At 45.6% G+C, this 23,394-nt stretch overlaps 1 protein-coding gene across 3 annotated transcripts in view; it reads left to right on the forward strand.

Moving 5' to 3' along the window:
- The window catches only part of ZNF276 (zinc finger protein 276), a 29,834-nt gene that overhangs the window by 4,693 nt on the left and 1,747 nt on the right, over window positions 1–23,394 (forward strand). For 2 of the 3 annotated variants that reach the window (XM_083164074.1, XM_083164073.1), the window contains exons 5-10: window positions 5,588–5,657; window positions 5,735–5,818; window positions 7,750–7,857; window positions 8,253–8,328; window positions 8,664–8,781; window positions 9,181–9,280. In XM_083164074.1, the coding sequence (XP_083020200.1) occupies window positions 5,588–5,657; window positions 5,735–5,818; window positions 7,750–7,857; window positions 8,253–8,328; window positions 8,664–8,781; window positions 9,181–9,280 (556 nt within the window). The remainder of the gene's footprint in view (window positions 1–5,587; window positions 5,658–5,734; window positions 5,819–7,749; window positions 7,858–8,252; window positions 8,329–8,663; window positions 8,782–9,180; window positions 9,281–23,394) is intronic. The other variant, XM_083164075.1, reaches the window with a different exon arrangement.

A 23,394-nucleotide genomic window follows, 5' to 3' on the forward strand; every position in this document is an offset into this window, starting at 1 on the left:
GTGCACCCAGCAAGCCCCAGCTCTCCCCAGCGTTACAAGGTGCAGGCGGCAGCCATTTTCTTTATACTTGGCGCCGCTAGACACTCTGCTGGAGGCTGTGTTACACTTGCATGCTCATGCAAGGCTGCAGGTTACAACATCCCTACTCTCCTGGTGACCGCCCTGCTACAGCTCTACCCGGTCTGTGAGTAACAGTGGGGGTTTAGAGCTTGGTGTAGACAGTTGGGCTGTGTTAAACATTAGGGCTATAGCACTGTGGCAGCTTATCCTTTTCAATGTCTCACCCATCCAGTGTTTGGATCTGGATCTTCTATACTTACTCTCCCTTAGGTGTGTGGTAGTGTGTAGATTGCTCTGTGTGACTTACAATTGTCAATTATGGCAGGGGGAAGCTCCAAGAGAATTGCTTGTAAATCATGCACCTCTAAATTTACACCTTCCTCTGCAGGGGTTGTATACTGTGATAAATGCACTGTAAATCCCCCCCCCCCTATCACAAGCCACAGTGGACCCCCCCTTTCTGGGCCACAAAGCTTACAGATGTCATGTTACGCTTATCTTCTGAACTCTCACAGTCTCAGAAAGATAGGGAGACATTTAGAAGCCAGCAGAGTGATTTAGCCTCTGCTGTACATAGCCTCACCGGAGCCTTATCTCCGGGGCAATCTAAGACTCGCCCTTCCTCCTCACGCCCCCCCCCCCCTTTTTGCAAAGGAAGAGGGCCTCTCCACTGCAGGTGGACTCCCCTGATTCTGACGACATGCTAGAATTAGAAGAGGGTGAATTTCCACCCCCGGAGGATGTGCAGGATGTGCTTGCTTTAGACACACAGGACCCTGCCCAACCCTCTCAGGGGATTGAGGACTTAATTGACATGGTCAAAGTCGCCTGTAATGTGACGGATGGAGTAGACACTCCTAGCTGACCCTCCCTTTTTGGAAAAAGCAAAAACAGTCATCCAACTTCCCCACTGCGGAAGAATTAGATGACCATGTAAATGAGGCCTGGAAACATCCAGACAAACGTTTTGAAACCCGTTTTGAAAGAAGGTAGAAATACCCCCAGCGGTGGACTCATCCATGTCGCGACTGTCAAAAAAGACAGTCCTTCCAGTTCCTGGGGCCACCACCCTCTAGGACATCTCTGACCGCAAGTTGGAGTTAACCTTGAAAAATATTTATTCAGCTGCTGGGGTATTACAGCATCCGGTGCAAGTCGGATGCTGGGTTAATAAGGCCATAGGGATATGGGCCTCACGAATCTCATTTGAGATACGTGAGGGCTCAGACCCTGCTAGTATCATGCAGTTGTCAGAACAGATTCAAGAGGCCTCCACTTTTCTGATGGAGGCTTCCTCTGACATTCATATTGTTGCAGGTAGAGTTTCTGCACTATTTCGGCTCGAAGAGCCCTCTGGCTATGCCAGTGGCAGGCGGACGCTGAATCAAAGCGCGCAGTGGAGGTCTTGGCCTTCAATGGGGAGCTCCTGTTCAGCCCAGAGCTGGATAAATGGATATCCCAGGCGACAGGAGGTAAGTCTCACTTCCTCTCTTCTGCAGCACCGCCTCCTTCTCGCAGGACCACCCAGGTGCCATCCTTTTGGTCCTTTCGTCCCTCAAACAGATTTAGAGGTCGATCCAGAGGGGGATGCTCCTTCACACCGAGGTTCCAGAGGTCGCGGCAGAGGTGCCTCTGCAACCACACTGGACCCCAAGACCACCAAGCCTACAGCATGACGGTCTTCTGTCCCATCTGGGGGACCCCAGGGTGGGAGGTAGACTGCGGGATTTCAGTCTCGTATGGCTCCAGTCCTGTCAGGACGCCTGGGTAAGGGATCTTGTGACCCTAGGCTACAAAATTCGTTTCAGTCTGTCTCCCCCAAACAGATTTTTAAAGACAGGACTGCCAGTACCTTCAGAAAAGGGGCAACAGCTATTGGCAGCTATTGCCAAATTACGAGACCAAGGAGTGGTGGTTCCGGTTCCCGTGGAACAGCGTACCCAGGGCTTTTTCTCGTGCCAAAGCCGGATGGCTCGGTATGCCCCATTCTCAATTTAAAGGGTCTGAACCCGTACTTGCACGTGGTCAGATTCAAGATGGAATCCCTGCAATCGGTGATACAGGGGTTGGAACAGGGAGAGTTCCTGGTATCTATCGATATCAAGGATGCGTACTTGCACATTCCCATCTGGCCCCCTCACCAAGCATTCCTTTGTTTTGCGGTGAAGGATCATCACTGGCAGTTCCAGGCACTACTATTTGGCCTCTCAGCACCTCGGATCTTCACCAAGGTGATGGCGGTGATGATGGAAGTACTCCACACTCAAGGGGAGAACATCCTTCTCACCCAGAAGACACTCATATCCCACGGGTGGATTCTCAACTTCGAAAAGTCGCAGCTTCACCCAACTCAGCGTCTTTTGTTTCTAGGGATAATCCTGGACACAGTCCAGATGAAGGTGTTTTTACCTTACAGACCTTGGTCAGGGTTATCCTGCATCGCAGACAAGTGTCCGTTCACCTTTGCACCAGGCTCCTGTGGAAGATGGTATCCACGTTCGAGGCGATACAGTACGGCCGGTTCCACTCTCGGCTGTTTCAGCTGTCGCTTCTACATCAGTGGTCAGGTTCGCACCTACACTTACAGCAGATGGTGACCCTATCTCCTTGGGCTTATCTGTCCTTGCTTTGGTGGCTCAACACCTCCAACTTCCAGCAAGGAAAGAGAGTTGCGATCTGGGATTGGACCCTCCTCACCATGGACGCCAGTCTCCGGGGTTGGGGAGCGGTCACTTTGGTAACACCAGTTCCAGGGGTTGTGGACACTACAGGAAAGTCTCCTCTCGATCAAAGTTCATCTATTACGCTCTTCTCCAGGCGAAACGTCTCCTTCAGTGCAAGGCCATCCGCGTCCAGTCTGACAACTCCACGGCCGTGGCGTATATCAACAAGCAGGGAGGCACCCGTAGTTGCACAGCTGTGGATTCTGCGAAGTTGCGCAATCAGCAGGATCCTGCTCTGGGCGCAGACTCACGCTGTAGCTCTGTCGGCCATTTTCATACCCGGCGTAGAAAACTGGGAGGCTGATTTTCTCAGTCGGCAGGATGTACATCAGGGGGAGTGGTGCTTACACCCTCAGATTTTTCAGAGGCTGATCCATCGGTGGGTTTGCCCTCAGGTGGACCTGATGGCGTCCCGTCACAACTTTCAACACCCCAGGTTCTTTGCTCGAAGCCGAGACCCACAAGCAGAAGGTGTAGATGCGCTGGTCGCTCTGTGGCCCTTCCAGTATGTATTCCTCTTTCCACCATTTCTGTTGATACCTCGAGTTCGTCAACGCATCCGGAGAGAAGTCACAGCTCTGTTGATAGCACCAGACTGGCCGCGTCGGTCTTGGTACACCAATCTGACAGCACTGCTGATAGACGAGCCGTGGCCCCTGCCTCTTCAGGACGACCTACTCAGCCAGGGACCCAGAATTAGGTCGTCTTCGTTTGACGGCGTGGCTGCTGAAAGGTCATTCCTGAGGCGTGCTGGTATCCCCAGATCAGTGATACCCACCATGCTACGTGCTAGAAAGGAAGTCACCTCGGCACACTATCACCGCATATGGCGTTCTTATGTGGTTTGGTGTGAAAGGCGTGGAGTTTCCACATCCTTGTTCAAAGGCGTGGAGTTTCCACATCCTTGTTCAAAAAAAGTCCTCCTTTTTCTACAGGAAGGTTTGAATTCGGGGCTGAGGCTGAATACCCTGAAGGTACAGGTCTCTGCTCTCTCTATCTTTTTCCAAAGGAAATTGGCCTTCCTTCGTGAGGTGCATACCTTTTGCCAGGGGGTGGTATGTTTACAACCACCCATTCATCCTCCAACGGCTCCCTGGGACCTTGACTTGGTCCTCCAGTATTTACAGAGTTCAGTGTTTGAGCCTTTGGAGGAGGTGGACCTCTTATCTCACGTGGAAAGTGGTTCTGTTACCAGCTCTGGTGTCCACCAGGCGGGTATCTGAACTGGGGGCTCTCTCTTGTTGTTCCCCCTTCCTTCAGTTCCATTCTGACAGAGCGGAGCTACGTACTAGTCTGCTTTTCACCTGAACCAAACCATGGTGGTTCCAGCTTTGACTCGCCGGAGGCAAGATCATTGGATGTTGTCAGGGCTCTGCGCATCTATGTATCTCGCACGGCCCTCATTAGAAAGTCTGACACTCTGTTTGTCATCTACGACCCATTACGTCGCGGGTGGCCAGCTTCTAAGCAAACACTTTCTAGGTGGATTCAGCTGACCATTCGTCAGGCCTATATTGCCTCTTCTCTGCCTCCTCCTGCTTGCATCACAGCGCATTCAACCAGATCAGTGGGTCCCTCTTGGGCAGCTGCCCGAGGAGTCCCCCTCCAGCAACTCTGCCGAGCTGCTACCTGGTCGGGCAGTAGCACTTGTTAGGTTCTACAAGTTTGATACTTTTGCGGCTCCTGCTTCAGTGTTCGGCCGCAGGGTATTATGGGGTTCTCAGCGCTCACCCAACTGGGTTGCAAGCTCTGGGACATCCCCAGTATCTCCAGTGACACCTAGTGGATGATGGAGAAAAAGGGATTTTGTACTTACCGTAAATCCTTTTCTCCGACGCCACAGGTGTCACTGGACACCCGCCTCAGCGATGTTCTCTTCTGTTGCTTTCGGGCATGTTATCTATAAGGATCATTACCTTGGAGTTTCCCTGTTATGGTTAAAACTGTTATGTTATAATACTACATTGTCTGTTGACTCTGTATGTTTTGGTTTCAGTGTTTTTTTTTTTTTCTCACTTCATGTATTGAATGATGTATGTGGCGTTAACCTCCTCTTCGGAAGTGTGTTTTATCTTCCTGCTCCCTTTCGGGCACAATCTTTGAGACTGCCTGAGGGGGGAAGTAGAAGGGGAGGAGATGGCCACACTAATTTTATATTTAAAGTGCTCACGCTCCCTGTTGTCGCCTTCTATTCCCCAGTGTAACCAGTGACACGTGTGGACTCGGAGAAAAGAATTTACGGTAAATCCCTCTTTCACACGCTCCGGCTCCTGCCGGGCGATGAAACCCCGCATGGCCAAGAAGCCGTGCCGCACTGAGAAGTTTACAATGGAGGGGATGGCCACAGCCTGGCAGCCGTCCTTTCCAGTGGTGGGATCTGGCTGCAACCGGGCGGCCGGGCTGTGGCTGTCCAGTCTGAATTTACACAATCGTGTCCATTATTAACTACTGTGTGCGGCACGGCTTTTGGCAGTGCAGGGTTTCGGAGCATGTGAAATAGCCCATAGGATTATCAGTAGGACGGAAGCAGTAGGTATGCGTATGGGTGCTAGTGGGACATTGGGACAATGATCATATTCCCGGTGCATAATAATATTTCAGAGGGAAGCGCCAGGGGGTTCACAATACAAGATCCCATTTGCTTTAGCTGAATTCTGCGAGAACTGAGTAAATCAGTGGTATATAAGCCTCATTTCTCTCCTGACCTGGCCCCATACTCATGCTAGGGATATATCTAATCTATAGGAGGTTGTCCTAACTACACTGCCCATTGCAGACATGTGACCTCTCGTCTCTTCCTATAGCAGCAAGTGGCCAAGCGTCTCCCAGCTGTACTGATCTCAGGAAGGCAGAGGGCAGCGACCTCTCAGATGGGTGAGGATTGTCTTGTGTGTGTTGTTCTGGTAATGGGAAGATGTCCGTGTCTGAGGGAATGGTTTTCTGTTACACAGTGATTCCCAGAGCAAAGATGACGGGGAGGAGAGGGGAGACCTGATGTCCTCAGATGACTCCTTTGAACCCTACCCAGAGAAGAGGTATCCCCAAAAGCCTTTGTATTCTATTCCCATTAAAGCATCTTTACATGTATTTCTGAGAGGTGCCCATACTTGTTGTGGTATGCTGTTATGTTACTGCTGCACCCAATGAGGCTGATGCAGATTTGAACACGGTGTGAGTACAGAAATAATGTACCAGCTATCACCGAGCGTGCTATCCCTGGTGCAATATAGCTGTATACAAACAGGCTTAGTTATGCTTTTGCGCAATTAGTTGCAGAGCGACAGCACAAAAAGCTCCACACCACAATTCTACACCAACCCCAATATATACAAATGTGGGATTGGTGATATTATTTGTCTGCACAGCTGATCATGATGATTCTGAGTTGAGAGCAAATAGTAACACCATGCTGCACTGCAGGGGGACATATGTAACGTGCAGAGAGTTACATTTGGGAGGGGTGTGCCCTAGCTCAGGGCTACATTGCAGTGTGAAAATAAAGCTGTCCAGCATGTGTGGCCTACATCGAATCGAAGCAACTTTATTGGCCATGTGTGCTTGCGCACACTAGGAATTTTTTGTGGATTACAGTGCAGCATCAAGCAGGGATGAAATGGGGGAGGGGGGGACACATTACATGCATTTCATTGAGACATTATACACATTCCATTGAGACATTATACGCATTAAATTGAGGGCATTTAGACATCACTTGCGGGGATCACATGCCCGCCGAGCTGCACAGCGCCTAGGCAGCCATCGGCGGCGCTACTGGTCACTGCAGCAGCCAGGTAGGTAGCAATATAAGCAGGGACAGTACAGTTAAGCAGGGACAGTACAGTTAACACATGATACATATGCACAGTTCCTAGGCAGCCATTTGCGGCGCCATCTTGAATCTTCCTGTGGGAGAGCCATGGGTGGTGGTGATGGGGGGGGAGGGGGTAAAGTCAGTGAGGCCGGGGGAGAGTTAGTGGAGGTGGTGTGGGGGGGAGGGTGCGGAGCTGCCACAGAGTTACCCGGGGCTGGTGCGGCCTGTTGGGGGGGGATCCTACCGGCCTCTGGATGAATTGCCGGGGGTCCCCCTGGCTGATCTGCCTCCTGTCCTAGCTGGCGGGGGGGGGGGGGGGGATGGGTCCCTTCTCACCGGGTCTGCTGGTCTTCTTTAGCCCGGCACTGCGTCCATAGGGCAGTGGAGGTGGTCCTAGGGTGTCCCCCCGGCCGGTGGTGTTGCCGGGGGCATCCGCTCACTTCTCAGCCACGGTGCGCCGGCCGCGTCAGAGCCGGCAGGAGAGGCCGCGGCTGTGCCACTTGGTCTAGGCCTCAATTTTCCGGAGGCCGCAGTCAGCTCGGCGGCCGCATCGGAATGCTTGGCGGGTCCCGGGGGGGGGAGGCGAAGGGGTTGAGTGGCGCCTGGGCTGATTACACACCCGCACAGTGCAGATGAACTGCGGCGGGCGCGTGGGTCAGCCTTCTCCCAGCTCCAGCCGCATCGTCCTCAGATTGCGGTGCACGCTTCCTCCTCTTCCACCATCCACCACTGCCTGCCCGCCCGCCTCCTCTGCCCCCTCCGCCGCACGCTGCTCCTGAGGCCGGGGATGGTGGAAGCTCCATGGATGGGGACGGAGCTCCACATGCGTGCGACCATCCCCGGCCTCTTCCGGAAGGCTGAAGTCATGCAGAAGCAGCCAGTATTTACCCTTCATGCAAGATAAATAAATGTAGCTCCCTCCTTTCAGTGATTAAGATACAAAGTTCCTGGCTTGTTTGGCATTTCTCCCACCTCAAAACCAGGCTGACGATGGATACACGTTTCTGTAGCGCCGCTCTCAAGGGAGATCATATACAGATGTTACAGAAATCAGTCACTATATATGCAAGCACATATAGCCATTGCATTGTAAAACTGTTACCGATGGTTTGTGAATTGTCTGAATGCGAATTTAATTTCTATTGTGGGCATTAGGCTTCCTCTGAGAAGGAGCACCCCCCGAGGGGGCAGGAAGGCACAAGAACCCAGGGAGAGGAAGAAGCCAGGCCCCAAACCAGGCTGGAAGAAGATTAAGCGAGAACGGTTTGTGTTCTGTCCCTTTTCCTTAACTGTTAGTAACTGACAGTGGTACGGGTACACCACCCATAATCTGGATCATCCCTTTTGTTGGAGTATCGGTGGTATCCACAAGTGTCTCCCCCCCGAAGCTTCATTACACCATTCCTGCAGGGAATTAGAGCCCCCTCGAATGACCGCTCCGCAATGGTGTTTAATAACACAGGCAGGCATACCTCTAGCAGGGAATGAGGAAGCAACAACACCCCTCCCGAAATTGCATACCTCGTACACCCTCGATGGCTAACCTTGACACTCCAGATGTTTTTAAACTACACATCCCAGCATGCTCTGCTTCAGTTTTGAGGGTCAGATGTGACCCACTGTTCTGCTACCCCTCACATCTGTCCTGTTATCTGCAGGGAGGAACTGCCTACAATATACAAGTGTCCTTACCAGGGCTGCACAGCGGTATACAGAGGCGCAGATGGCATGAAGGTAAAGCGATTAGATGCTGGTATCGTAAATCACACATGTACAATGTGACAAAGGGTTAGTGCAACATTTGGGAATGTCCTCTTAAAGATTCGTTTGAAATTGTAAAAAATGTGAACAATCATCTTTATTTTTTGCAGCTTTACTACTTAGTGATTTAAAACCATCTATTAATCCAACAGACGTTTGTAATGAGCATCAGGCATGTAAGATATGCTATAGGCTAGGAAGTTGGTAGTCTTAAAACGACGAGTCCTTAGACCCTTATTAATGTGGCTGTATAAAGTTTAGATTCCATTTCCTATAAACAAAGGAAAACCTGTCATCTGCTTCTTTAGAAACACATCAAGGAGCATCACGAGGAAGTGCGAGAACGTCCGTGCCCGCATCCTGGCTGCAACAAGGTGTTCATGATAGACCGGTACCTGCAGCGGCACGTCAAGCTCATCCACACGGGTGATTTGCAGTGTGTTTGTGTGTGTGTGTGATTTAAAGCCCAATTCAGGGTTGTTAGCAAAGCAAAAAACACACACAACTCGACAAAACCATGCTGCATTGGAGGTGGGGTAGATGTAACATGTGCAGGGTGAGTTAGATTTGTTTTGGGAGTGTTCAAACAGAAATTAAAATTGCAGTGTAAAAATAAAGCTGCCAGTGTTTATCCAGCACATTAACAAAATAACACCCAGATCTAACTCTCTCATTACATCTGCCCCCCTGCATTGCAGCATGGTTTTTCCCAGTTATGTGCTTTTTTTTTTTTTGCTTTGCTAACAAAGCTGAATCCGGCCCTTACGAAGGACACTTCTAGCACCATTGGTCTGATGCATTCCCTGTTTGATTCCATTTACCTAGAGGAGAGGAATTACATCTGCGACCAATGTGGACAGGCGTTCAAGCAGCGGAAACACTTATCTGTGCATCAGATGAGACACTCAGGAGCCAAGCCCTTACAGTAAGTGTAGATCTGTGCGTGAGATGAGACACTCGGGAGCCAAGCCCTTACAGTAAGTGTAGATCTGTGCGTGAGATGAGACACTCGGGAGCCAATGTGTGTCATGAGACACTCAGGCGCCAAGCCCTTACAGTAAGTGTAGATCTGTGCGTGAGATGAGACACTCGGGAGCCAAGCCCTTACAGTAAGTGTAGATCTGTGCGTGAGATGAGACACTCGGGAGCCAAGCCCTTACAGTAAGTGTAGATCTGTGCGTGAGATGAAGCATGGGGGAGCTGGACCCTGACGGTATGTGCTGGACTTAAGGTGTCCATATACGAAGCGATTAGTCCATAACGCTAGCCATTGGGAATGTGAGCAGCAAGCGGCTGGGTGGGATGCCGACAGTCACAATTCTGGCGCTGGCAACTTAACTACCACAAGAAGACTGACCCCGGAGTGTAGACATCAGTGAGGGTGGTGGAATTCCAACTGCCTGCAGGGCGTGGCCAGAGTGCGGGACAAGGCTTAGGTTGTGGGAAAGGGGAGCCTGGTTTATGCAATGGGGTACAGGGGATTAGGCTGCGGTGACAGGTAGGAGAAAGTCACGTATACTTACCTGAATCCTGTCACAATGCCAACGTCTGTATCCTGACCACCAGTCCTCCGGCCATTGCTCTCAGTAAGGCCACCACACAATAATTTGGGTGGAGCTTTGGGTAACTGTCATGATGTGTAATGTCATAATGTCATTCTCTGGTATCACTGTGTAACCATACTGGTCTCTGAGGACATTTCTCTCCGCAGAGACCAGTTTTATCTTAAAAAGCCGAGGAATAGGAGAGAAGAAACATTCAACGGAACACACAACAAAGGGGCAGATAAACAACTGCCAATATAAAACCTTAAGGTGCCCACAGACGCTACAATTATCGAATGCGTTTTGTACTTTTTAAGCACAAATTGCATCTTATGTACAATTATTGGATGGTGTTTATGTTCCCTGGAGCCCGATATTGTATGTCTAAAAAAGTACGTGCTGCACGTACTTTTTAGACTACATCTGAAATTTAACATTACAAACATGGGTTCATCACATGCATCCAAGTGCACATCTCATAGCAAGCTGGAAGAAAAATTGTATAGAACCATTGTACAGTCAAAAACGCATAGCACAGTACAATTGTAGCATCTGTGGGCACCTTAACTGCTGATCTGGAGCGCAAGGGTGGGCGCCCAGCATCCACCTTGGCCTATGAATAAAGGATTTTGTAGAGAAGAACCAAAAATCCCCTTTTTTTCTCACGGCCTGTGGTGGATGCTGGGAATTGTGGGACATCCTAAATTTGTGTCCCTTATGGATGGGAATGTTCCCAAGCGGCACTAAGGACACCTCTCCCGATGCAAAGGTGTCAAAACGATAGAATTTGATGAACGTGTGAGATGACCACATGGTCGCTCTACAGATGCTTTCATCCGAGGCACCAGATAGGTGAACTACACCACCTTGTGGTGTAAAAAAAATTTTATGCACGTGTAATTCACCTTGTGCAAAAAGGAGAATAGGTGAATTACACGTGCATAAAAAATTTTTACACCACAAGGTTGCATAGTTCACCTAATGAAAATAGGGAAGGGGGGAGTGGAATGTGTTCCGCACTGAAATCCTTTTGTTCGCCTAATAAATCTTATATCTGCATTTACATTATATTATTACGTTTATAAATTGAAGTATTTTTATTATTCTTTATTCAAAAATGGGAGTGGTGCTACCCGTCTCCTATCGTTGAATAGCGTAAGAAAAAAGAGAAAAAAAGTGGAGACTGTGTGGGTGCACACTGCAGATAATTCTATTAGGCGTCCAACTGATAAAGTTCACTTAAAATTTAACTTTTATTAAAGTTTTATTAAAAGAGAGATGTGCTAATTACATCTTCTCATTATAAGGATAGTAGATGTGAATAAAGGTAAGAAAAAGTGATTAAAAAAATGTCGTGATATAGATGTTCTGTATTGATTGAGACTTACTGGCTCTTAACGTTAGATCCCTTATTCTGGGAGCTATATATTCTTGTGTGAGATTTATTAGTCAATTTATCACACTATATCCCTTTATTTCCAGGGACGTGTTTTACTGTGAATTTCTATGGCGCTATTAATGCATCCTAATAATTTTCAGTTTGCTAAAGGCACACAGAAAAATAAGAGTACACTTGGCTTTTGGACTTTTACACTGTTTATTGATATTTGCCAGTGCATGTAGTAATTCTCGTTGGAATAATCCGCTTCTTAAATATGTGATTGAATATGTCAGATATACACACTACCCAATCTTGGAATGAAAATACACTTCACTTTACTGTTCCTCAATCTTTCTCCATATTGGTCGGTGCGGATAATAATGTTCATTGGAATAATCCGCTTATCAAACGTGCGGTTGGATGTATAGGGTATACACACTATCCAATCTTGGGATATCTATCCCTGCGGATTTGCTCTATTTCTTATGGCAAAATCTGTTGATTGTTGTACAACGTGTGTACACACTGTCCAATCTTTTAATATCTATTCCAAGGTTGTATAGTTTTACAGTGTTTTATGTTGGGCATTAGTGGTATTCCTTCAAGTTTCTTAGTGTCTCTTATTGCTAATACTATTAAACAAACTGTGTGCCTAGTCACTGATTCCTCTTAGTGGGGATGCGCTATTGCCGTTTTGTATGTCTTCTTGTGAGTGTTAGATAAATGTTGTCTCACTACGGCATCTGCCGTTTGTGTGTCTGCCACTTTGCTATTATACTTTCAATTAGCGGTCACTGGTTCACCTTAATCAGTGTACGCTATTGCAGATCATATGCCTTCTGTGAGTGCTGCTGCATAATCTCTCACCGGCTTCTGCTTTTTTCTGTGCCGCTTATTATGACATTTTCAATTAGCGATCACTTGCCGGTGAATGGATGCGTTATTACAGTCAAATGTTATATTCCCACAGTGGGCTTTTACTGTTTCTATATATGTTATGACTCGTGGTCATTGGTTCCCTTTTATTGGGGGTACATTGTTTGCAGTTGATGGTAATAATTACACAGTACGGCAGACATCAGTCTGCATTAGCGCAATGTATCGCCGCTTCTTTTCACAATGAGGCAAACAATGAGGCAAACACCAGTCTGTGTTTGTGCAATATACAGTTGCCACTCTCAACAATTGGCAATGATATTTTCACAGTAAGGCAGGCATCAATCTGTGTTGGCGCAATGTATAGCCGCCATTCTGCACGTGTGTGAGTACAGACGCTGTCCGCATCTACCAACACTGGTGCTGCGGTGACAGCGCACGTATCTTATCACTCCTGTTTATTATGCCTATATTTACAGTATTCACTGAGCACAGTAAGTATTTCAAACATTCATTTGGTACATTCCTATCATTATTAGAACTAATCTATATCACGTGCATAGTTCACCTATCTATATTTCTTATGCACAAGCACCTATGAAAATTTCTTCAAAGTCACAAAATAATACACCCTTCCTGCCACTTTCCCCATGTCTGGAATGTTCCATTGAGACGTGCCGACAGGAGAGAAAGTGAAGGAAGGACATCATCTGATTGAAAGACACCACTACATGAGAGCATTAATTTACTTGCTGGTACGCATATAGAAGTATCCAAGAAGGATTGTTATATTATGTATCATTTAAAACACTGAAGGCGCAGAGGTCATACCACTTTATATATATATATATATATATATATATATATATATATATATATATATATACATATATATATATATACATATATATATATATACACATATATATATATATACATATACACACACACACACACACACACACACTCTGGTGGCTAAAATTGCGGACACTTTTTGAAATATTAACCCCTTCCTGACAGAGCTAGTTTTTGCGTTCCTGACAGAGCCATTTTTTTCAAATCTGACATGTCTCACTTAAGTGGGGATAACTTTTTTTTGCTTTTTGCTTATCCCAGTGATTTTGAGATTGTTTTTTCGTGACACATTGTACTTCAAATTAGTGGTAAATTTGGGTCGATACAGTCTGTGTTTTTTTGTGAAAAATACCAAAATGTCGTGAAAAAATGGAAAATTTAGCGATTTGCAAAATGTTAAATTTTCTGCTTGTGAGACAAATAATCATACCACTCAAAATAGTTAATAACTAACATAGACCATATGTCTACTTTATGTTTCCATCATTATTTCAACTTCCTTTTAATTTTTTGGGACACTAGGAGGCTTACAATATGAATAGCAAATTCTCAAATTTTCAAGAAAATTTCAAACACTGATTTTTTTAGGGACCAGTTCAGTTCTGATGTGACTTTGAGGGACTTGTATGTGAGACACCCCCATAAATGATGCCATTTCAAAAACTGCACCCCTCACAGTATTCAAAACAGCATTTTGGAAGTTTGTTAACCCTTTAGGTGTTTCACAGGAATTAAAACAAAGTGTAGGTGAAATTTCAAAATTTCATTTTTTTTGCAGATTTGCAATTTTAATACATTTTTCTAAGGAACACAGTACATTTTACTAGAGAAATGTGACTAAAAATTGATTCCCCCAATTCTTTTGTTTTCAAAAATATCCTATATGTGGCCCTAGTGTGCACGTTGACCAAACCACAGGCTTCATAATAGAAGGAGCACCTACTTGATTTTGGAGCCTCCTTTTTATGAGATTATTTTTTAGGCACCATGTAGGTTTCTAGGCACCATAAGATGCTAAAATTTAGGAACCCCCCCACAAGTTACCCCATTTTGCAAACTACACCCCTCAGGGAATTCATCTAGGGGTATAGTGTACATTTCAAACCCCCAGGGGTTTCACCAATTGTGGTACAACTGGGCAGTGAAAATGAAAAATTACATTTTTTACACAAAAATGCAGTTCTGGCTCAAAATTTTTCATTTTCACAAGGAATGAAGGAGACAAAGCACCCCAAAATCTGTGCCCCAATTTCTCCCGAGTACGGCAATGCCTCACATGTGACCAAAAAATACCAGTTGGGTGCATGGCAGGACTCAGAAGGGAAGGAGTGATTTTTGGATTTTGCAGCTCAGATTCTGGTGGAATTTTGGTGGGTGCTATGTCGCATTAGCAAGACCCCCCAAGCACCAATACAGTGGAACCCCCCCACAAGTGACCCCATTTTGCAAACTACACCCCTCAGGGAATTCATCTAGGGGTATAGTGTACATTTCAAACCCCCAGGGGTTTCACCAATTTTGATACAAGTGGGCAGTGAACATGAAAAATTACATTTTTTTTACACAAAAATGCAGTTCTGGCTCAAAATTTTTCATTTTCAGAAGGTATGAAGGAGAAAAAGCACCCCAAAATCTGTGCCCCAATTTCTCCCGAGTACGGCAATGCCTCACATGTGAACAAAAAATACCAGTTGGGTGCATGGCAGGACTCAGAAGGGAAGGAGTGATTTTTGGATTTTGCAGCACAGATTTTGGTGGAATGAATGGTGGGTGCTATGTTGCACCAATACAGTGGAACCCCCCCACAAGTCACCCCATTTTGCAAAGTACACCCCTCAGGGAATTCATCTAGGGGTATAGTGTACATTTCAAACCCCCAGGGGTTTCACCAATTTTGATACAAGTGGGCAGTGAACATGAAAAATTACATTTTTTTACACAAAAATGCAGTTCTGGCTCAAAATTTTTCATTTTCAGAAGGTATGAAGGAGAAAAAGCACCCCAAAATCTGTGCCCCAATTTCTCCCGAGTACGGCAATGCCTCACATGTGAACAAAAAATACCAGTTGGGTGCATGGCAGGACTCAGAAGGGAAGGAGTGATTTTTGGATTTTGCAGCACAGATTTTGGTGGAATGAATGGTGGGTGCTATGTTGCACCTATACAGTGGAACCCCCCCACAAGTCACCCCATTTTGCAAAGTACACCCCTCAGGGAATTTATCTAGGGGTATAGTGTACATTTCAAACCCCCAGGGGTTTCACCAATTTTGATACAAGTGGGCAGTGAACATGAAAAATTACATTTTTTTACACAAAAATGCAGTTCTGGCTCAAAATTTTTCATTTTCAGAAGGTATGAAGGAGAAAAAGCACCCCAAAATCTGTGCCCCAATTTCTCCCGAGTACGGCAATGCCTCACATGTGACCAAAAAATACCAGTTGGGTGCATGGCAGGACTCAGAAGGGAAGGAGTGATTTTTGGATTTTGCAGCTCAGATTCTGGTGGAATTTTGGTGGGTGCTATGTCGCATTAGCAAGACCCCCAAAGCACCAATACAGTGGAACCCCCCCACAAGTGACCCCATTTTGCAAACTACACCCCTCAGGGAATTCATCTAGGGGTATAGTGTACATTTCAAACCCCCAGGGGTTTCACCAATTTTGATACAAGTGGGCAGTGAACATGAAAAATTACATTTTTTTACACAAAAATGCAGTTCTGGCTCAATTTTTCATTTTCAGAAGGTATGAAGGAGAAAAAGCACCCCAAAATCTGTGCCCCAATTTCTCCCGAGTACGGCAATGCCTCACATGTGACCAAAAAATACCAGTTGGGTGCATGGCAGGACTCAGAAGGGAAGGAGTGATTTTTGGATTTTGCAGCTCAGATTCTGGTGGAATTTTGGTGGGTGCTATGTCGCATTAGCAAGACCCCCAAAGCACCAATACAGTGGAACCCCCCCCACAAGTGACCCCATTTTGCAAACTACACCCCTCAGGGAATTCATCTAGGGGTATAGTGTACATTTCAAACCCCCAGGGGTTTCACCAATTTTGATACAAGTGGGCAGTGAACATGAAAAATTAAATTTTTTTACACAAAAATGCAGTTCTGGCTCAAAATTTTTCATTTTCAGAAGGTATGAAGGAGAAAAAGCACCCCAAAATCTGTGCCCCAATTTCTCCCGAGTACGGCAATGCCTCACATGTGACCAAAAAATACCAGTTGGGTGCATGGCAGGACTCAGAAGGGAAGGAGTGATTTTTGGATTTTGCAGCTCAGATTCTGGTGGAATTTTGGTGGGTGCTATGTCGCATTAGCAAGACCCCCAAAGCACCAATACAGTGGAACCCCCCCACAAGTGACCCCATTTTGCAAACTACACCCCTCAGGGAATTCATCTAGGGGTATAGTGTACATTTCAAACCCCCAGGGGTTTCACCAATTTTGATACAAGTGGGCAGTGAACATGAAAAATTACATTTTTTTACACAAAAATGCAGTTCTGGCTCAAAATTTTTCATTTTCAGAAGGTATGAAGGAGAAAAAGCACCCCAAAATCTGTGCCCCAATTTCTCCCGAGTACGGCAATGCCTCACATGTGAACAAAAAATACCAGTTGGGTGCATGGCAGGACTCAGAAGGGAAGGAGTGATTTTTGGATTTTGCAGCACAGATTTTGGTGGAATGAATGGTGGGTGCTATGTTGCACCAATACAGTGGAACCCCCCCACAAGTCACCCCATTTTGCAAAGTACACCCCTCAGGGAATTCATCTAGGGGTATAGTGTACATTTCAAACCCCCAGGGGTTTCACCAATTTTGATACAAGTGGGCAGTGAAAATGAAAAATTACATTTTTTTACACAAAAATGCAGTTCTGGCTCAAAATTTTTCATTTTCAGAAGGAATGAAGGAGACAAAGCACCCCAAAATCTGTGCCCCAATTTCTCCCGAGTACGGCAATGCCTCATGTGTGACCAAAAAGTGGCAGGACTCAGAAGGGAAGGAGTGATATTTGGATTTTGCAGCACAAATTCTGGTGGAATGATGGTGGGTGCTATGTCGCATTAGCAAGACCCCCAAAGCACCAATACAGTGGAACCCCCCCACAAGTGACCCCATTTTGCAAACTACACCCCTCAGGGAATTCATCTAGGGGTATAGTGTACATTTCAAACCCCCAGGGGTTTCACCAATTTTGATAAAACTGGGCAGTGAACATGAAAAATTACATTTTTTTACACAAAAATGCAGTTCTGGCTCAAAATTTTTCATTTTCACAAGGAATGAAGGAGAAAAAGCACCCCAAAATCTGTGCCCCAATATCTCCCAAGTACGGCAATGCCTCACATGTGACCAAAAAATACCAGTTGGGTGCATGGCAGGACTCAGAAGGGAAGGAGTGATTTTTGGATTTTGCGGCTCAGATTCTGGTGGAATGAATGGTGGGTGCTATGTGGCATTAGCAAGACCCCCGAAGCACGGTGAAATTATGAACCTAATATTCCATAGATGTGTGGTATATTTTAAAACACTCCTTTATACATAGGCCGGGTTTGTCGGGGCAAGTGTCACACTGGAAAATAGTTTGCTTTCTTATTCCCTTTTTATAGCAAACTTTGCACCTTTTTTGTGTCCTGCCCTTTTTTCCAGTGGAGGGGATTTCATCAGGAAAATGCTGCCCTGGTACAATACGGGGGCCAGTACTAGAAGTACTGGGGCCCTCTGCCTGCTGGTTCCCAAATATTAGGCCCTTTATGACTTCCTCTTGAAAGTGCATAAATGTCCCCCTCTGGCCGGTAGAACGGAATAGCACGTAAGCGTTATACAGTGCCATCTGGATGATATACACGGCCACCTTCTTGTACCAGATTTTTGTTTTCCGCAGGGCACTGTACGGCTTCAGTACCTGATCTGAAAGATCCACTCCGCCCATGTACCTATTGTAATCCAGGATACAATTAGGTTTTGAGGTGTGGGTACTGGTACCTCGTACAGGGACGGAGGTGGTACTGTCTCCGTGAATTGTTGTCAGTATAAGGACATCCCTCTTGTCCTTATATTTGACCAACAACATATTTTCGTTGCATATTCCCCTGCTTTCACCCCTTCTCATTACTTGGGCAATGTGCGTTTTTGGGAGGCCTCTTTGGTTCTTGCGCACAGTACCGCAAGCTGCTGTACCTCTTGAACCAAGGGCCTTAAACAGGGGGATGCTAGTGTAAAAGTTATCCACATAGAGGTGATAACCTTTATCCAGGAAGGGGTGCACTAAATCCCAGACAATTTTCCCACTAACACCTACGAGGGAGGGGGGGCATTCTGGCGGTTCAATTCTTGAATCCTTCCCTTCATAAACCCTAAACCTGTGGGTGTACCCTGAGGTGCTTTCACACAGTTTATACATTTTTATGCCATACCTTGCCCTCTTACTGGGAAGGTACTGGCGGAATTTAACCCTTCCTTTAAAATGTATAAGGGACTCGTCGATACAAATAAATTTTTCAGGGATGTACACCTCTTCAAATTTGGCACTGAAATGATCAATGACCGGCCTGACTTTGAATAGCCGGTCAAAGGTGGGATCATCTCTGGGTGGGCACTGTGCATTATCGGTGTAATGTATAAATTTAAGAATTGTCTCAAATCGAGTCCGGGTCATGGCCATACGGTAAAATGGAGTACTGTACAGAACATCTGTACTCCAATATTGCCTAATTTCTGGCTTTTTTACTATGCCCATATGAAACACCAGACCCCAAAACGTCATCATCTCTACTGCATCTACAGGGGTCCACCTAGCAAATGATGACGTGGGGTTTTGAGCAATAAACTGCTGGGCATATAAATTAGTTTGGTCCACCATTAAATTTACAAAATCATCAGAGAAAAATAATTTGAAAAAGTCAATTTCTCTGAGACCTGTGGAATCAAATTGGATTCCTGGCATGGCCAAAAACTCAGGAACCTGGGGCTCAAAATTGTCTGGTGGTGGGGTCCATACGAGATCAATTGTTGGGGGGGGGGTCTCAGCTGCTCTACGGGGGCGTCTTTGAGGGGGTCCCTCATCATCAGAGGAGGAAGAGGAGCTTAAGGCGAATCCTTCAAATTCCCCGCTTGCATCACTGGCTGTGTCAGAGTCAGAAGCAAGCAGGGCATATGCCTCCTCCGCTGAATACATTCTTCTGGATGACTGGGATGACATTTGGGATGCCATTTTTATTTTTGTGTTACTGGTAGTGAAATGTTTCAACACGTGTATAGTGTAGGGGGGGGTACAAACTTTATTTCAACCCGGGGGATATGTAGTGTGTATGTAGTGCAGAAAAAAAAAAAATACTTTATACCAATAAAAAAAAAAAAAAATGAAGGGGTTAAAAATAAAAAATTGAAGGGGTTAAAAAAAAAAAAAAAAAAAGGTCCTGCGCCAAAAATTGAGCACAGATGTTGGTCAGTAACGTCTGTCACTGAACAGCGCTCAAAGGCAACAGGAATTTGATCAAAAAAATAAATAAAATAGATCAACCCTGTGCCGAAAAAGCTGATCAGTGATGTACGTCACTGATCAGCGCACAGTGGCCACAGGACACCCACAAAATCACAGTGTGTGTAAATAAAAAATTAAAAAAAGACCCCACAGCACTCACAAAAAAAAAAAAAGGTGATCAGTGATGCGACACTGATTACCAGTGAGGTGCAGCAGGTGCACAACCTTTGGTGCAACTGACAGTGCAACTGACAGGTATATATAAAAAAAAAAAAAACCTCTGCACCCCCAAAAAAGTTGCTGATCACCTCAGATATAGTGATCAGCACAAAAGGCGGGGGCAGCAGACACAAAATTTAGCACTCTCTGTCACTATCTGTCACTATCTCTCACTCTAGGACACTAAAAAACCTGCACCCCCAAAAAGGGGGGGTAGCAGACACAAAATATACACTCTCTATCACTCTCTGTCACTATCTCTCTCTATCTATCACTATCTATCACTATCTATCACTCTATGACACTACAGCAGCAGCACTGACAGGTATATCTATATATAAAAAAAAACCTGCGCCCCCAAAAAGTTGCTGATCAGTTAATTTATACTGATCAGCACAAAAGGAGGGGGCAGCAGTCAGTTATATAAAAAATATATAGCACAATCTGTCACTATCTCTCTCTATCTCTCTCTCTCTATCTCTCTCTATCTCTCTATAACTATCACACTGCAGCAGCACAAAATATAGCACTCTGTCACTAGGCCTCTCTATCTATCTCTCTCTCTCTATCTCTCTATCTCTCTCTCTCTATCTATAACTATATCACACTGCAGCAGCACAAAATATAGCACTCTCTGACACTATCTCTCTCTCTATCTCTCTCTATCTATCTCTATCTATCTCTCTATCTAGCTATTACACTGCAGCAGCACAATTTCACAGCACAGGAAGGCACAAGTAGCAACAGGATCCAGGAAGCATCCAGCACACTACAAGCACAGATCAAGCAGTGATGAAGCAGTGATCAGGTAAGTATGGAGCAAGGTTCTGGTCAGTATATGGCGGCAGGTGGGCACGGTGACCGCACTGCACGCTATTCCAGACCGGAATGGCGTCTGCAGTGCAGTCACCGTTAGTTTAAACCCCCCTCCATGGCTGTGATTGGTCCGTCGGTCCGACGAACCAATCACGGCCTTTGGGGGCGGGAGGGGTGAGGTGGGGTGACACCAGTGTCACCCTTACACCCCGCGGTGATTGGTGCTGTACTTTACAGCACCAATCACCTCCGATCCCGTGTCACCGGCGAACGTTATTCGCCGGTGACACAGGAAAACGCTGTAATTGGCTGTTCACACTGAACAGCCAATCACAGCGATCGCCGACGGGGGGGCGGCATCGCAGCCCCCCCTGGGCATGCACGGACATGTCTGCTGTCAGGGACAGCAGACATGTTGAAACTGTCACCGCGTCTATAGACGCGGTGACAGTTTAAATCCATGACGTACATTTACGCCATGTGTCGGGAAGTGCTTCCCGACCATGACGTAAATGTACGTCAAATGTCGGGAAGGGGTTAATGTTTTTCAACTTTTAATGCTTATAAAAACTGTTACACTTCACGCACAGCAAATGCTTCATATCAAATTAAAGGAAATTTTATGCTGAATTCAACACAATAAATAGATCAAATATTTGCATTACAAGAGAAGTTATGCTACTTTCAAGTCAGACAAGGAAGCACAGATGCGTGAGATTCAAGAAGCAGATTGTAGGAACAGCTAGTACTAGCCAATCGGAATCGTTGTTCTGAGGACCAATGATCAGCTTTTGTATTTGAGCAGGTGAAGGTCATGTTCAAAGGTGGGAAAGGTCAGTTTTGCAGTTTCATTTTGCAGAATAAAGTTGGTTACTGAAGTGCACATTTATGGTTGGATGTTTGTGTGTATTGTTTAGTGCTATTGTAAAAAATAAAACAATGTCGTCCAGGAAGAGAGCTAGGATTGTTGTTTTATATGAAGATGATCTCTCGTATGCAGCAATTGTGAGAGAAGTTGGTGGGAATGTGACATCAGTAGTACAAAAGTTTTGTTTACGCTATGAGGAAACACAATCTATACAAAACAAAGAAGGAAAAGGCCGGAAAAAGTGCTCAACAGCTGTTGATAGTAGAATAAAACAAATTTGTGTTAGGTACAGATGGATGTCATCTGCGGCCATTAGCAGTGAACTGAATGCAACTGGTGTTTTTGTCGGTGCAAGAACGGTACGGAGGTTGGCCTAAAAGATAGGATTCCCTGGAAAAAGCCATTGCTGAATAAAAAGCAGTGGCAAAAATGAATACAATGGGCAAAAGACACATTGCATGGACAGAAATTCAGTGGGAACAAGTGATATGGAGTGACTAAACTAAGATATCGATATTTGGTAGTGATGGGAGAAAATATGTGAGACGTAGCAGCGGGGAAGAGGTACATCCAGATTGCATTCAAGCGACAACAAACAAGTGTTATGATCTGGGCATGTATGACAGCAGATGCTGTAGGTCGCCTTCATGTCATAGATGGCACACTGAACAGTAGAAAGTACATTGAAACCATCCTACAGCCAAAACTTCTACCTTCTATCAGGGATTTTTTTTCCAGATAATGCCCCATTTTATTCCAAGTAGGATTCAGCTCCCTGTCACAATGCACGGATATACAAACAGTGGTTCACAGAGAATGACATACAGGAGCTGGGATGGCCAGGAAACAGCCCAGACCTGAACCCCATAGAACAGGGGTAGGCAAGTAATTTTTAACGGAGTCCGAATATTTCTAATTATTTTGATAGAGGTCCACAAAACACAAAATCAAATATCTGCTTCACCACATGGAGCCGACTGAGCTCTTTACAAGTGGCACGCAGGTGCATGGCGATGTCACCCAAGCACCCGCCGCAATGCATTCCTGGGACCGCTGCAGTTTCAGGAGTGTGTAGGCGGTCCACATCTCTGTCCTTTGCGGTCCTGAGATGGACCTCGGTCCGCCAGTTGCCTACAACTGCCATAGAACATTTGTGGTTCCATTTGAAAAAACTGGTACATCTGAGGCGTCCCTCCAATAAAAGAGAATTAATTGAGGTTATAATTGTCTCATGGCACCACATAATTAAGAAGGAAGAGCTCCAGACATTGGTTGGCTCAATGCCACGTCGCTGTGCTGCTGTCTTGAAAAATAAAAGATACCCAATGAAAAACTGATATGACAGTAACATCATAAGCACACAGGGATTTTCACCCTAAGGGTAGTTTTTACTGCATAACTACTCTTGTAATGCAAATATTTGACCTATGTTTATTGTGTTGAATTTAGCATTAAATTCCCTTTCATTTGATATATGAATCACTGCACTGCATAAAGTGTAACATTTTTTATAAGCATTCAAAGCTGAAAAACTTTCAAATTTCAAAAAGTGTCTGCAATTTTGGCCACCAGTGTACACACACACACACACACACAACCAAAAATAAATACATTTGTTTAGAATATATATAAACATATATATTAATTTCCTATTTTATTTTAACCTCCCCAGTGGCCTGGGTCCCGACAGAGTGCAGTGCTCACAAACGCGAGTGTGGTTCTGCTCAGCACATGTAAAATTTTAATTACATGATGTGCACATATCGGCACACAGCGCTGTTGCATTACCCTTTCTCGACCCCTTAGAAGACAGTGTGGGAAAACCTGTGGCTATAACTTCCCACAAATGTAACCCCCCTATACACACTATGGTGTGAGGAGGGGAGTAAGAAAGTACTGTACAATAGACACTTATAAAGAAATTAGTGATTGTACACCCTGCTAGCCAGTACAAGGGAATGTGTAGATGAATTTTCACATTAAAGAA

The sequence above is a fragment of the Crinia signifera genome, chromosome 11, assembly GCF_055691185.1.
Source record: "Crinia signifera chromosome 11, ASM5569118v1, whole genome shotgun sequence".
Taxonomy (NCBI): Eukaryota; Metazoa; Chordata; class Amphibia; order Anura; family Myobatrachidae; genus Crinia; species Crinia signifera.